A 12,859-nucleotide genomic window follows, 5' to 3' on the forward strand; every position below is an offset into this window, starting at 1 on the left:
GACATCCAGCGACGTCATGAGGCTCGCCGCCGAGATGGACTCCCGGGTGCGACAGAGGCATAGCCCGTCTTGGTGCTTAGGCCCTCCCTCGCCTTACCTACCAACATACTCCCAGCCGTCCAGCAGTTCGCCGCTGGGCAACACGGTGCTTCGCGGATCGCAGAACCTAGTGGCTTGCGGAGCGCGCGGTCGGCTTTAATACAAGACCCTGTAAATAGATGCTACCCCCTATAGTTCTATCATCTGTGCAGGTTGCTTACAGCGTGGGGTCGACTACCTTCAGCTGCTCGTCTAACCATTCCCGGATCTTTCCAATAGCAAACGTATCGTGTCGAATCTCTGACGTGTCCCAACTGTCCGATTCGTCGGTCCAGCCTGGTGTGCCACGGCTATGAAGCAGCTTTTGTCCGACGGGACGGCATGAGTCAAAGTCGATGAGAATCGGCATGCCCGTTTCGCTGATCAATATATTTGCAGGGTTGAGATCGTTGTGGGCGAGGCCGAGGTTGTGCAGATGAGCGAGGGCTGACTCCAAGGCACCCATGAAGGCCACTCTATCGAGAGGCGGTTTGCCTTCCTCTCTGACGCGATGCTTGAGGTCGGTAGGGTGACGGTCGAGCACCAGCCCAGTGATGAAGCCTCTCCTCACGCGACATCCGTGGTAGCCGATGATGCCAGGATGAGGGTGTCGAGAAATCGCTTCCAGGTTCCGAGTTTCCTCATACAGTAGACCAGGGATGATTTCGACGCAGTCCTGCTCCTTGTATTCCTCGTATTCGACCAGCCTCGGTCGCTTGAGGTAGAGGTTGCTCGCCAGCGGTTGCTCGTCTCGGAAAATGAAAAGTTCTTCACCACTGTCGGGCAGCTTAGGGTATATTTCTGCGTCTGGGACCCGCACGAGCGCGGCCGAATACTCTTCCAAAGAGATCTTAAGTTTGCGGATAGGCAGCTGGCCGAAGTAGACTTCGTCGTCCTTGTCGATGAGTGCAAACGTAGTGTCCAAGAAGGCTCTGGTGGCGGGATCAAACGACTCTGCAACAAAGTGCAGGTCACGAAAGTGTGTGACCTCCGGCGCCATAATTGCAGTGTTCGTGAAGTTTTGCAATGAGAAAGAAGGAGACGTGCCATGCTGAAATACAAGAGAGTGAGAGGGGAATGTGAGTTAATTTCCAGGCAAGTCTGCCCCGCACGGCCACAATGAGGCGTTGATGTCGATGATAAGTGGGCCCATCAACCAAAGTAATAGGTGAGTGTTGCCTGTTTTGATTGAGTGCGTTGTCAGCGTAACTATTGATATGCGCGTTGGCTGCGCCCTGCCGTTCGACCAGGCCTTCGACGCCATACCCTCCAACTCAACAGCCAGATACATGGAAATGACATGGAAATGACGCTTCAGGCCAGCCAAATCAGGCAGCTCAGATGTAACACGCATTCTAACCCCTCACTGAGGTAGCCACGCAGTATTGCCAGACCAATAGATGCAGAGAACGACAGAATTCACCAACATGATCAATTCATTCCAACCTCAAACAAGCCTGCCTAAGATTGTGACTTTGATGTCTCCGGTGGGGCTCTCAGCATTGTGGTAGTCAGCCTCTTGTCCTTATCATTATGCTATAAATGAGGCACCGTCTTCGTCTTCCTTGGATTTTCCCATACTACATTGCCTTTTTAACTCAACAAACTTTCCCACTTAGCTCCTTAGAAGAATTTCAACGCTTTAATCACCAAACTGCTTGTTTCATAAGTTAAAGGCAAACGTTCCCAAGCATTATCGCCATGATTGGAAAAACTCAAGTCATTGTCAACATGTATGTTACATTCTTTGCATAACGATACATGTGAAATAATTAACCGGTTCAATAGGTGTAACACAGAAACTGTTACTACTACAACTACTAAGGCAAACGGCGATGTCGTGCAAACTACCAAGTTCAAGACAATTGATTGCGGGAAATCGACTTGCGCCAATTCAGGCTCCTACAACCCTAATGCGCAGTAGTGCTGGGTCGGCGGCCTCTTTAGGATCGTTTCAGGATGGAACGTGAAATCAGCATCTTGTTTCTTATTGTTAAGCATCATTAAGCATTTGTTAGCTTATAGAAAGTCCTCATTGTTTGAGAGTAATTTTCAGATTACTGATGTGCAGCCAATATTATCTATGCATTAAGTTTGTCTTCTAAGACACTACTTGCAGTTTATAAGAATTGCCCACTAGCTACACTTTAATAACATTCTTTTTCAAATAGGTACCTAGCATAAACATACTATACACAGTGGTTTAAATAGAGGTAGCTATCTTCGCTAGTCTAAAGTTATACTAGTTTTAAAAAGGTGTAAAGGATACTGAAATTAGAATTAAACTAGTAACCTTGAGGTATAGGACTAATCTAGTCTTAGGGAGAGTAGGTTAGAAAATAGCCTATATCATGTAGCCCTCCCAGCAGTCTGTTGCAGACTGATAGGTGTAATAGGCCGCACAACAACTAGGCTAAAGGCTCTATCAGCGCAGTGTAGCTTTACTAGCCTGGATGCTACTTTGGCGCTTGAGTGCAGGCAAACCTCCCGCCGCTTTCAGGTTACGCGATTTATGCCTGCAGAGTGTAGCCTGGCGAATCTTAGCCCGAAAGCATGACGAGGAAAGCTGACACACGAAAAGCATGGTGGAAAGATAGGAGAAATTAGTAGTAAGTAAGCCGCGAAAGCACCTTGAGACGATGTTGAGCCGCAGATCCGCATCGAGGCTGCACAGGCCTCCATATATCACAATGAGGACCCGATTCGAGAACTGCTGCAACCCTGGGACTACAGCATCCATAGATATCGGTGAAAAACTCTTCAAGGCACGCCACCTGATGAGTGGGCTCTCGCAAGCTAGCCCTGAGGTTTCTAAGGAGATGCGGCACTTTCGCAGGTTGATATTTTCACTGGCTAGGAGTTGGTAAGTGAGAGATATTGACAAATGCTACGTACAGAGTACAAGCTCATCAATTCCCTAGACAACCCCCCCCCAGGTGTGGAGATAGCTGGAGGTCTACTATGTATGCAGTACAAATGGGTGTTGCTACCCCGGCCCTGGCAAACATCGTCCTTCAACTTGCGTCCATAGCGCAAGTTGGATCGGATGACAGTATCACATCTGATCATTGCTGTCCTACCACATAGGCTTATTGCTCAAGACCTGGGTCTCCCGAGGCATCGGGCAATCTTCTTTTTTCGTTCGTTTCACTTGTAGTTCTCTGCGATTAACTTTTGGTTTCTGATGGCGACTCTGTCCCTAACCATGCGCGTTGGTGACTAGCGCGGCTGTCTTCAGCATCGCGACCTTCAAGTCTGAAGTTAACTATCCTTTCACTCCACTGGTCACTTGAAACTTGGACAATGTTCACGAGGAAATTAGAGAGTGCGATTTTCGCGGGTAAACCTAAGACCTTGTAATGAGGGTGCTAGCACACCTCCTACCGTTAATTAGGTCCATGCTCCCCGATGCTTTTCCAACGCGAGCCAGACCTAAAGCTCGCTTTTTGGCGCCTGATTCGGATCTCTGCTAACCCATGTAGGCAGCTGCCTCTTGGTGTTGAAGGACTTCTCCCATGCGCTCATCAGCTGGATGAGAAGCCCTTCTTTGTTTGCAGTAGGAACAGCACAGACTCCTCCCGTTGAACCTGGCGTACGACAACGACATCACGGCCATTGGATAGCCTTTTGGCACAGGATTAGCGGTGCAGTGAAATCAAAGGAGACATGTACAAACCTGCGGTGGCGTAGAGTTCGTTGATTCTGCTGTCCCCTGGGCCCAGGAGGACACCAACTTCGTACTCCTGCAGACACTTGTCGACTGCGCGTCTCTGACCAAAATCTCTCACATCGGCTAGAGCTTTCTGATAGTCTTCTTCTGTGCTGCTGTATGCCGCCGCCACCTCCAGGCGTGTCATGTTGGCAGACTCTGATAGAAGTCTTAGTACAAGGATTCTTCTTCTGTATGACAGATAAGCTGTTGAAGCAACAGCAACTTGTTGTACCTGGAGGCATTTCCCGCTCGTGGTTGTCATGCATGAACTGCATAAGCTCATCCTGATTGCGAACATTGCTGTCTTGGAGCTCCGAGAGATGTCCATCAATCGTCTTTCTGAACTGGGAATCTATTGAGCAGTCGATGACTTGTTCTGGTGTAGTGCGACTCATATCGTATACTCACCCATGACTCGCTGGATCTGGCTCATTCCATCTACCGTGAGCTCGTCCAAAGCGGCAATCTGGACTTGTTTGACGACGAAGCCAAGAGACTTCAGCTTCCTGTACGCTTCTGCCATATCCGCGTCCTAGATGGCTGGGTAAATGATAGAAGAGGCAAGCTTTTTAGGATGATTTGAGAATACCTGCTGGTCATCCACGACCGGATTTGGGTAAATCACCTCGGGTGACATATGCCACTCTTTTGGCTCCAGGACACCGATTCGGATTCCCTCGAACGAGCTAGTGAGCTGCGAGGTATAAGTTCCTTGAGGGAGATCAACAAACTTCTCGCGGTCGATAAGGGTGTCCATGAGAGCAGCTATGTCGCGTGCTGATCGTGCAATGGGGCCGACCGAGTCGAAATCGAGCGAGATCGGGCACACACCTTCTTGAGAGATCAGATCGAGGGTGGTCTTCATGGCATATACATCATGCCGGGTTCCAGGCATCAGAATAGGCCCGTTGGCATCAGTACCGAGAGCGGCTGGGGCAAAGCCTGGCGCTACGCCGGCACATGTAACATGAACCCGAGGAAGACCCTCTCACAGCCTGTCGAGGCATCGCCTGGTTAGGGCAACGTTCAAGAACATAGTCAAGAGCAAAAAAAGGGCGATGCACATATGCTATGGCCACCAAAGCCATCATCCCATCGCTTGCCGCCGACAACGTACGGGGATTGCGTGAGACCGCCAACAGCTGACCAGCCAGTAGGCATATAAAGGCCCCTGAGAAAAAGATCAGAGACAAGTCTGGATGCGAGAGAGAGAGACATTGAATGGTATATAAAAAAAGTCACCTGAAGTTACTCAATTCCTTTTTGCCCACATGCTCAAGTTAGCAAGAAACACTATTCATTCATCCACAAGGTTAAGAGAGCACCTACGCTGAGATTCGCTTTCGCCACAATGATGGCGCCAGCATCGTGCATCTTCTCATTGCCAGCTTGACCATGAGACGGCAGATGGAGGCCGCGGAAGGCCAAACGTACCTGCTGTACTCATGGAGCGCTGTCCTTGACATTGGACCCTACCAGAGCATATGTACCAGTCGTGGTCTACATTACAAGACTAGGATGGGTCGCAGTGTTGTCCTGTCTCGCTTGTTAACTACTACGCAGCCAATGTCAAACAGGATAGATAGCTCGGCTTTCAGACCTTCACAAGAAGAGGAATACCATGGAGAGGACCTCGTACGCGACTGGCAGCCCTCTCCTTGTCGAGAAAGCAAGCTTTCTCGGGGAGCAGGGCTTTTGGTGCAGTGGCAATAACTGCGTGAAGGTAGCCGTTGTGGGCCTCGATTTGCTCCAGGTACTCGGTGACCACGACCTCGCTAGTCAGAGTGCCGCCATTCAGCAATTCTTCAAGCTCAGTTATAGTAGCCGTCAGTACGTTGAACGCCATGGCTGTTCTCCCAAATAGTATGATGGTGAGAAATTGATAGGCAGGTGACCACTTTGGAATCCTCACGAACTTTGGCTTGATCAGGTGAGGAGAATAGGAAAGAGCACGTGCCATAAGTTGGAACCCCAGCATAGGCGAATACTTATGCCCCAGGTGATGGATCACACCAGAGCGAGTAAAAAAGGAGCGACGAGTTTTGGGTGGCAGGAAATGGGAGGCTTTTTTTGCATCATCAAGCAGCAGGGGAGGGAGAGTGATAACGCCTTCAAAGAGAATGTGCCGCATCTTGGTTTGGAGAACCTTGCAGCGATGATGTAGTCTAAGCGTGACGACCTACCTGGTTACTTGATACTGGATGCTTTGATGAGTGCAGCATGAAAAAGCGTCGCTCCATCCTCACTTAGGTCTCCTGGTTTCAGAAGCAGTCGAACTGGCGGCTAGGTGTCTTGGCTCGATTTACGGCAGAAAGTTTCCTTGCGTAAAAAGCCGGTAGAAAGTGGCTTGTATCCATCCCAACCAGCAACCCGGACATTGAGCGATACGTCAACAGTGAACTGGACTCTCGCCATGCTGATGAACAGCTGGTTTTTGGCGATAACGGCACTATGTCCGCTATTTGATATTGAATTCATTTTAGTGTTACGTTGTGATGCGGTTGCCCATTCTATTTGACGCTACCTGGCATTCGTATCAGCTCCTAAACGAGGTCTAGCACTGGTACTTCCGTCACCGTTAACAAACAGAGTCAGAATCTAGGATGATAAAGCTTCGTTGTCGTTCCTTGACAATAAACACATCCAAGATCTGCACAATGCCCCGCTAACCCTGATCACACAAAAAACCCCTCTTCTCCGCGATGTCAGCAAAAGCTGTAGTCCAGTGGGGAATGTTATTCCTGCCAAGAACCCTGATCTTACGTGAGATTTGCATCGCTAAAGCCGACTGCGAGACATATATAGCTGGTCCTGCTGTTGGAAATTGGGATGAAGAGATAAGAAATACCATGCAAGACGATTGAATCCATTTGTCTCTTTCGGCTTCCCAGTGTTGTTTTCGTCTCTCACAACAATATCTGTAAGCCAGGAGGAGCTCGTCATCGCAATGCCTATCGACTTCAGTCTCGGTCCGACTGAGGTGCAGATCCGCAAGGGCGCCGCTGCTTTCGCCAAAAATGTGCTCAAGCCGGCGCGTGCCGAGTATGCCGTGCATGTGGAACAGCACAAACGATTCCAGGCAACTCAGTCCGTTTACACGACGGCGGTTGAGGCCGGAATGATCAAGGGGCAGCTTGCAACTGCTCTCGGTGGCACCAGCGGCTCGTTGGTCGAAGCTGCCATCATGGTCGAATAATTCTGTGAGCACTTTTACCACACTCGACTCGTTTGCCGGGTACTCTTTGATAGGCGCCATAAAGGGACTGCAAGTAAACCATTGGCAAGGGCATAATGTTCGACCGAACAAAGTGGTTTCACAACAGGTCATCGATGATGACACTAACTCATCTCCCAAACAGACGCGGTCGAGCCGAGCGCTTCTCTCACCATATTTGCAACGGGGCTGGGTCTAACTCCCCTGAATCTCGTACAGAAGCCGGAGCATCGCGAACTTCTCGCGCCGTTCCTCAGCGGCCAAGGATCGCCGCTCGCCTCACTCGTGTTCAGCGAGCCTGGCGGGGTGGCAAACTACCTGGAAAAAGGCGCGCCGGGACTCAATACCACGGCTTTCCGCGAAGGCGATGAGTGGGTTATTAACGGAGAGAAGATCTGGGCGACGAACAGCGCGGGCTGGGACTTCAAGGGCGCGGATCTAGCCTGCGTGGTCTGCCGCGACGTGTCCACGAGACCCGGGCCAGACGTCGCTCCAGAAGACAGCGTCATGATCATCTTGGTCACACGCGCCGACCTCGACAACAGCGGCGAGGGAAGCTTCGAGGTTCTGCGCCACATTTCGACGCCGGGCCACACGTCTGTTTCCGGGCCTCACATCCGGTACACCAACGTCCGCGTCCCAGCGAAGAATGTGCTCTGCGGGCCGGGAGAAGGGGCCGCGATAGCCTCGGCTTCGTTCGATTGCAGCGCCGTGCTTGTCGGTGCCATGGCCGTGGGACTGATGCGCGCCGCTTTCGACGCCGCCCTCACCTTCGCCAAGGATGATAGCCGGGGAGGCAAAGTGCCTCTGTTGGAACGGCAGGCTGTTGCTGACCTGCTGTCCGGTATCAAGATGCAGACGGAGGCGTGTCGGGCTTTGACGTGGAAAGCTGCCCATGCCATGGGTAACGACCAGGGCGATTACGACGCCCGCCGCGAGCTGGCGTTGGCGGCCAAGGTTTACTGCAGTGATGCTGCCGTGAAGGCGGTCACGGATGCCATCAATGCTGTCGGAGTGTGAGTCCACGTTCAGTTACCAGAGAGCACGGTGTTGGTAACGGTAGCATGGCTAACACGATTCTATTAGAACCGCCTATGACACAGAGAAGCCCTTTGCAGAGCTCCTCAACAACGCAATGGTCCTGCCGATTTTCGACGGGGGCAACGTGGGTATTCAACGGCGGCATATGCAGCAATTGATGCTCTCCCCGAGCTATGACGCGTGGTCATCGACGTATGGCTCATCCAGAGACGATAGCTGAATGTACAAACTTTGGTGTGTTTCCGTTTCATCTCACCTCTGGGGTATCAGTGCTAGCCACTGAAAGCCATCCTGTTGACAACCCCATGGATTGTCCCAATAAAACAACGTCAATCCATATTCGGTAAGAGTTTTCCAAAACGATTGTGAGAATTATCATGTGTCATTAGGCTTTGAGAAGACTTCAGAATTGGTTGTCGGTCTCAACTTATTCATGGAATAGACGTGGTGAGCATAACAGCCAGCGGAACACACAGCTTAGCATCCCACCATCGCAAACGCTAGAGAGGGCAAACAATAAGAAGTACTTATTGACGGAGCAAGGGAACAGAAAGCCAATAGACCATAATCTAATTCTGTCCGAGACCTCGAAAGATGTTAGGTTCCCTTGGCACACAGACCACAGCCACTACTGCCCCCCTTAATTCCCAATCTCATGGTTCTCCCATGGGTTTCTCTGCCGCGTCCTCGTCACATCACCACTCTGCCACGAAACGAAGTCGTGGTACCCAAACTTCTTGGGGTAATCCTTAGGCTTATACTTGGCCGGAGGACCGAGGAACCTCCCGATGGTGCCGCTGAGCACCTGTCCAGCGGCACCCTTGGCGGTGTGCTGCTTGTCGGTGAGCCACTGCTTCCACGTCTGCTTCTGGTTGGCGGCCATCTTGTCCCTCTCCGCCTTCTCACGCTGCTGCCTCAGGACCATGCGGTGGTTGATGTCGATGAACAGGCGCTCCCACATGCCGATGCGCTCCTCCGGGAGCGTCTTCTTGTCCTTGCCCTTGCCCTGCGTCCAGACCCAGTTGTTCTTGGCCTGGTCGAGGAGGCAGAGTTCGGCCTCAAAGGGCACTTGGTGAATGACGAGCGTGTGGCCCTCGTGCGACCCGGAGTCCACCGTGTGGCCGCCGTGGACCGAGGAAACTTTCCCGCTCAGGGTCTCGTACGTAGACGCGATGGGGCTCTTCGGGTATGGGTCTTCCAGTCGGGGGGGCTGGGCACTCTTCTCGAGCTTGAACCCGTTCTTGGTGAGAGCCGCGCACTCCCACTCGCCCTCGTCGTTCAGGCCCAGTCCGTCGTAGAGGTACCGAATGCGCACCGACGGGTGGATGAGCTCAGTGGGATCGACGATGAGAGACTTCCCGTTGTCCTCTTTGTATTTGCCGGGCGTACGGGTGCCGAGGACGGGGTTCCCGCCCGTGAGCTTCTTCCAGGGGTACCAAACCGCGTTGTAGGCTTGGTCCGGGATGGAAGTCGTGGCGCCCGGGTTGGAAATACGCCCCATTGCCCATTCGCGCGCCTGGACGTCGGGCTCGAGGGTGTAGAAGATGCGCTTCATCTCAGGGGTGCTGAACTCCACCCCGATCGAAGTCAGCTGGTCCGCCATCCCTGCGTTGGTGTGTGGTTAGTCCTGGCTCAAATAGTGACCGATAAAGCGCTAATCCTGTGGAAGAGAGAAGAAACATACAGGCCATGGCAATTGTCGCAATCTGCTGGTCCTCGAATCCTCCGCCGACGTTGCTATGGCTGCCGGGGAACCAGACCTGGCGAAGATGGGTCGAGGTATTATTTTTCTTCCCCCACAACGTCGGCTTGAACGCCGTCCTCCACTCGTCCAACGCGATGGCATGGAAAGCGTACTCGACGTTGGGGTGGACGTCAATGCTTGCGAAGCGAAGCTGATGGTATTAATGTCAGTAATCATTTCTGAGATCTTTGTGGGGTTGGAATTCTCTCATTGCGCATTCTTACCTCGTCGGCGCTTCGATCCTTGCGAAGCTTTTCCCAAGGCATCTTGGGCCAGCCCAGACTTCCAACAGTGTCCCATACGCCTGGATTATCATTGCGTTGTCAGCCAAAGACGATGCTCCGAAAATAAACTCTCAACTCAGACTGTACTGACCGACTGCCTTGACTTTGACATTCAAGGGGACAAAGACATCCTTTCTCTGGCCATCTCGAATCTGCGTCTGCCTCTCACACAGAATCATTTCGTGCTGTGATGCTTGTCAGCCGTGGTCACGAGTTAAAAAACACAAGATGCAGGACGGCATCATCTTTTTTTACCTTTTCAAGCAAGTCCCGGTACTTCTTTGCCATCTTCTGGAGATTCATCTGCATCGTCTCAGGGTCACGGCACTGCGTCATGGACTTGAAGAACTTCTTCTTCTCGTCGTCGAGATCGGCCTCCATGGCAGCGTTATCGCGGCGCTCCGTCCGGCCCTCCCTGGCACGCTCGAACCTTTCGAGCCGCTCGTAGTTGGAGAGGGTGAAGCCGGCGAGATGCTTCTCCTTGTCGAACCAGGTGAACGGCCGCCAGTTAGGGAAGTTCTGGTAGTCGTGGAAGATGGCCCCGAAATGTGACAAGCCGACGCGGTTGAGGAGACCGAGGTTGCAGATCAGCCCCGAAACTGAGCGGGCTGTGAAGGCGCCGCGGGAGAAACCTATGATGAATATCTCATCTCCAGGGTTGTAGTTGTCGCACACAAAGCGATAGATATCTGCAATGTCCTAACCATAGCATGGCCGTCAGAGAATGCCTGAATGAGTGCCTGGGAAGCAGATTTACCTGGACAACTCCCTTCCCAAGCACACCTCCAAGGTATTGTGCAACCTTGGACTCCTCCGTTCCAGCTCCGCGGTGGTAGTATACGACTTGCGGCATACCAGTGCAGCACTTGTGCGCGATTGCAGACGAGAGACGGGCAACATTGGTTGCAATGCCTCCCATCTTGTTCCTGCATCAAGCAGATATTAATAACCGACAGATGTACTCTATGACCTCGAATATCTCTGAACCTACGAGTTATTCCATGTTCCATCGCAACAGACGATGATGCGTTTAGCGTTCGTGGTCTTGCTTGTTCGGTGGGCACAATCCGCAAACTGCTGCGAGTCGCCAAGCTGGGGAACGGGCAACTGGATCTGCGAGACCCATGCCGGGCCATCCGTAGATGCGTTGGCCATGATGTTGGTTGGAAAGGTCTTGATAGAGGAGTGACGGGTGCAGCACAGCAAGACACCGTAGCCTCCCTAAGCAGATAGCATCTGCTATTTAACGACGAAGAGTGCATTTGGCTTGTGATTGCAGAGGACCTATGGGTGAGACAATGGTTCAATTATTTCCAGTAAGACCCCTTCTAGTCTCATGTGGGAAGGTTAGGGTTGATTGATCGTCATACACACATCCCGCAATGTCTCAACCTGAAAAGCATGTACATCTGTCTACATTCCCGACTCGTTGCTGTATTCCATCGCCATGGGCTCAGATGTCTACTGGACGACGACCTGCTGAACGAAGATAGACCGTGCAGAAGGACATATGCCCGTGCTGTTCGGGTTTGATGGACAAACTATCAGCTGGTTCGGTCACTTTGCAGAAGGAGAAAAAGTCCCAAACAATTCTTCCGGCTCTACTCTTCGTACATTGCTATATCACTGCTTGTAAGTAGTCTCACAGTCATCTTGTAACAGAATGTCGTAGTGGCTTGTTTCTAATCTTCATTCCTGAGTTCTCAGTTGACGAACCGCTGCCGACCTTTCGATGATCCACCTCTTAGGTATTGATTCAAGAGGTCCTGGTAGTCAATTGGCAATTGGAAACAGTATCGTCGATCCTTTTGGTCGGCATTAATAAGTTGTGCCCGCTTTTGGTTGGTTTCGATCCACGAAATGGTAGACGTTTCCAATTACAGTTTAGCTGGTCTCGTAAATGACGTCAATTGAAGACATTGAGCGTAATTGCAGGGCGGCCGAAAACGCAATGAGATTATGGCAATCGAGATTTGGGCAAATGCGAGTTGAGCTTTTTGTCTGACCTGACAGAAACCGGAGATCAGGGAGATCAGGAAGATAAGCGAGGATGGGCCTCGCGGCGCCCTCGCATTCCTCGCATGCTCATCCACCACACTTCCAGGTGATTTTCTGCTTTATTGCCTCAGAACAATGTACGGCACTCGACGGTAAACCTAAACAGGCACATTCATGTTTGCCATTGGGTGCTCGCTGAGAATGGTGTGCTGTGCACACTACTGGCCTTAGCGGACCGGTCGGCGCGGCCCGCATTGTGGGGCCGGTGATGGGGGGTCGGGAGCCGCCAGTTCAGCCGTTTCTTTGCCGGCTCGGCCGTACATAGCACCGATTGTGGTGTCACAGTCGCACCGCCGCAATGCCCACAGCACGTTTCCCTGGCCGTGGATACACCACCAAATAGATCTCGTGAAACGAAAACACCTCGGGGTGTTCACCATGTCAATTTCCCCGGCTCAAGTCACCCTTGAATGCAGCCCGCAGCAGTTCGTGTAACAGTAAAGCTTCGATGATTGGCGCGCATAGTCCGCATGAGAAAACCAAGTCTCTCGATGCTGCCAACCAACGAAACCGGGCGGAGACGAAGAAGAACCTGAAGCAAACGCCAACAGTCTTGAAAATTCTAGTGGGCCGACTGGGAGCAAGCCTTGCTTTTAGCTGTGCCTCGTCCAGCACTGGGACGTCATGATACCTGAGCAGCAGCGTCTGATGACCGATGACCGCATATTGACCCCATCGACAGACGGCAATTCCCCTACCAATCCCCCCATGCTGCAGGACCGAAACGG

At 51.9% G+C, this 12,859-nt stretch overlaps 5 protein-coding genes across 5 annotated transcripts; 2 read left to right on the forward strand and 3 right to left on the reverse strand.

Moving 5' to 3' along the window:
- Positions 1-245: 245 nt before the first annotated feature.
- On the reverse strand, positions 246-1,141 carry CDEST_09006 (Putative protein kinase). Its single transcript, XM_062925165.1, has one exon. It carries the CDS (start codon positions 1,076-1,078, stop codon positions 257-259), a length of 822 nt encoding a protein of 273 aa, XP_062781216.1. The 5' UTR covers positions 1,079-1,141; the 3' UTR covers positions 246-256.
- Positions 1,142-1,669: 528 nt separating this feature from the next.
- CDEST_09007 (uncharacterized protein) lies at positions 1,670-2,091 on the forward strand. The gene is made up of 2 exons (XM_062925166.1): positions 1,670-1,811; positions 1,867-2,091. The coding sequence occupies exons 1-2, from the start codon at positions 1,780-1,782 to the stop codon at positions 2,000-2,002; spliced, it is 168 nt and encodes a 55-aa protein (XP_062781217.1). The 5' UTR covers positions 1,670-1,779; the 3' UTR covers positions 2,003-2,091.
- A 3,199-nt stretch (positions 2,092-5,290) lies between these two features.
- Positions 5,291-5,636, reverse strand: CDEST_09008 (Putative amidase signature domain-containing protein; the record flags this gene model as incomplete). Its single annotated transcript, XM_062925167.1, has 2 exons — positions 5,291-5,326; positions 5,391-5,636. 2 exons carry the CDS (start codon positions 5,634-5,636, stop codon positions 5,291-5,293), a joined length of 282 nt encoding a protein of 93 aa, XP_062781218.1.
- A 1,101-nt stretch (positions 5,637-6,737) lies between these two features.
- CDEST_09009 (Putative acyl-CoA dehydrogenase/oxidase, acyl-CoA oxidase/dehydrogenase, middle domain superfamily) lies at positions 6,738-8,265 on the forward strand (the record flags this gene model as incomplete). The annotated part of the gene is made up of 3 exons (XM_062925168.1): positions 6,738-6,939; positions 7,150-8,020; positions 8,091-8,265. 3 exons carry the CDS (start codon positions 6,738-6,740, stop codon positions 8,263-8,265), a joined length of 1,248 nt encoding a protein of 415 aa, XP_062781219.1.
- Positions 8,266-8,653: 388 nt separating this feature from the next.
- On the reverse strand, positions 8,654-11,228 carry CDEST_09010 (Putative Tle1 phospholipase, alpha/Beta hydrolase; the record flags this gene model as incomplete). The annotated part of the gene is made up of 7 exons (XM_062925169.1): positions 8,654-9,650; positions 9,730-9,940; positions 10,014-10,093; positions 10,165-10,258; positions 10,329-10,772; positions 10,831-10,999; positions 11,065-11,228. 7 exons carry the CDS (start codon positions 11,226-11,228, stop codon positions 8,686-8,688), a joined length of 2,127 nt encoding a protein of 708 aa, XP_062781220.1. The 3' UTR covers positions 8,654-8,685.
- Positions 11,229-12,859: the final 1,631 nt, after the last annotated feature.

Source organism: Colletotrichum destructivum, chromosome 5, assembly GCF_034447905.1.
Source record: "Colletotrichum destructivum chromosome 5, complete sequence".
Classification (NCBI taxonomy): Eukaryota; Fungi; Ascomycota; class Sordariomycetes; order Glomerellales; family Glomerellaceae; genus Colletotrichum; species Colletotrichum destructivum.

Coding starts and splice junctions, on each gene's coding strand:
- CDEST_09006 (XM_062925165.1), bottom strand. CDS start 1,078: ATGGCGCCGGAGGTCACACACTTTCGTGACCTGCACTTTGTTGCAGAG.
- CDEST_09007 (XM_062925166.1), top strand. CDS start 1,780: ATGATTGGAAAAACTCAAGTCATTGTCAACAT. Junction 1,812..1,866: donor ACTCAAGTCATTGTCAACAT/GTATGTTACATT, acceptor CCGGTTCAATAG/GTGTAACACAGAAACTGTTA.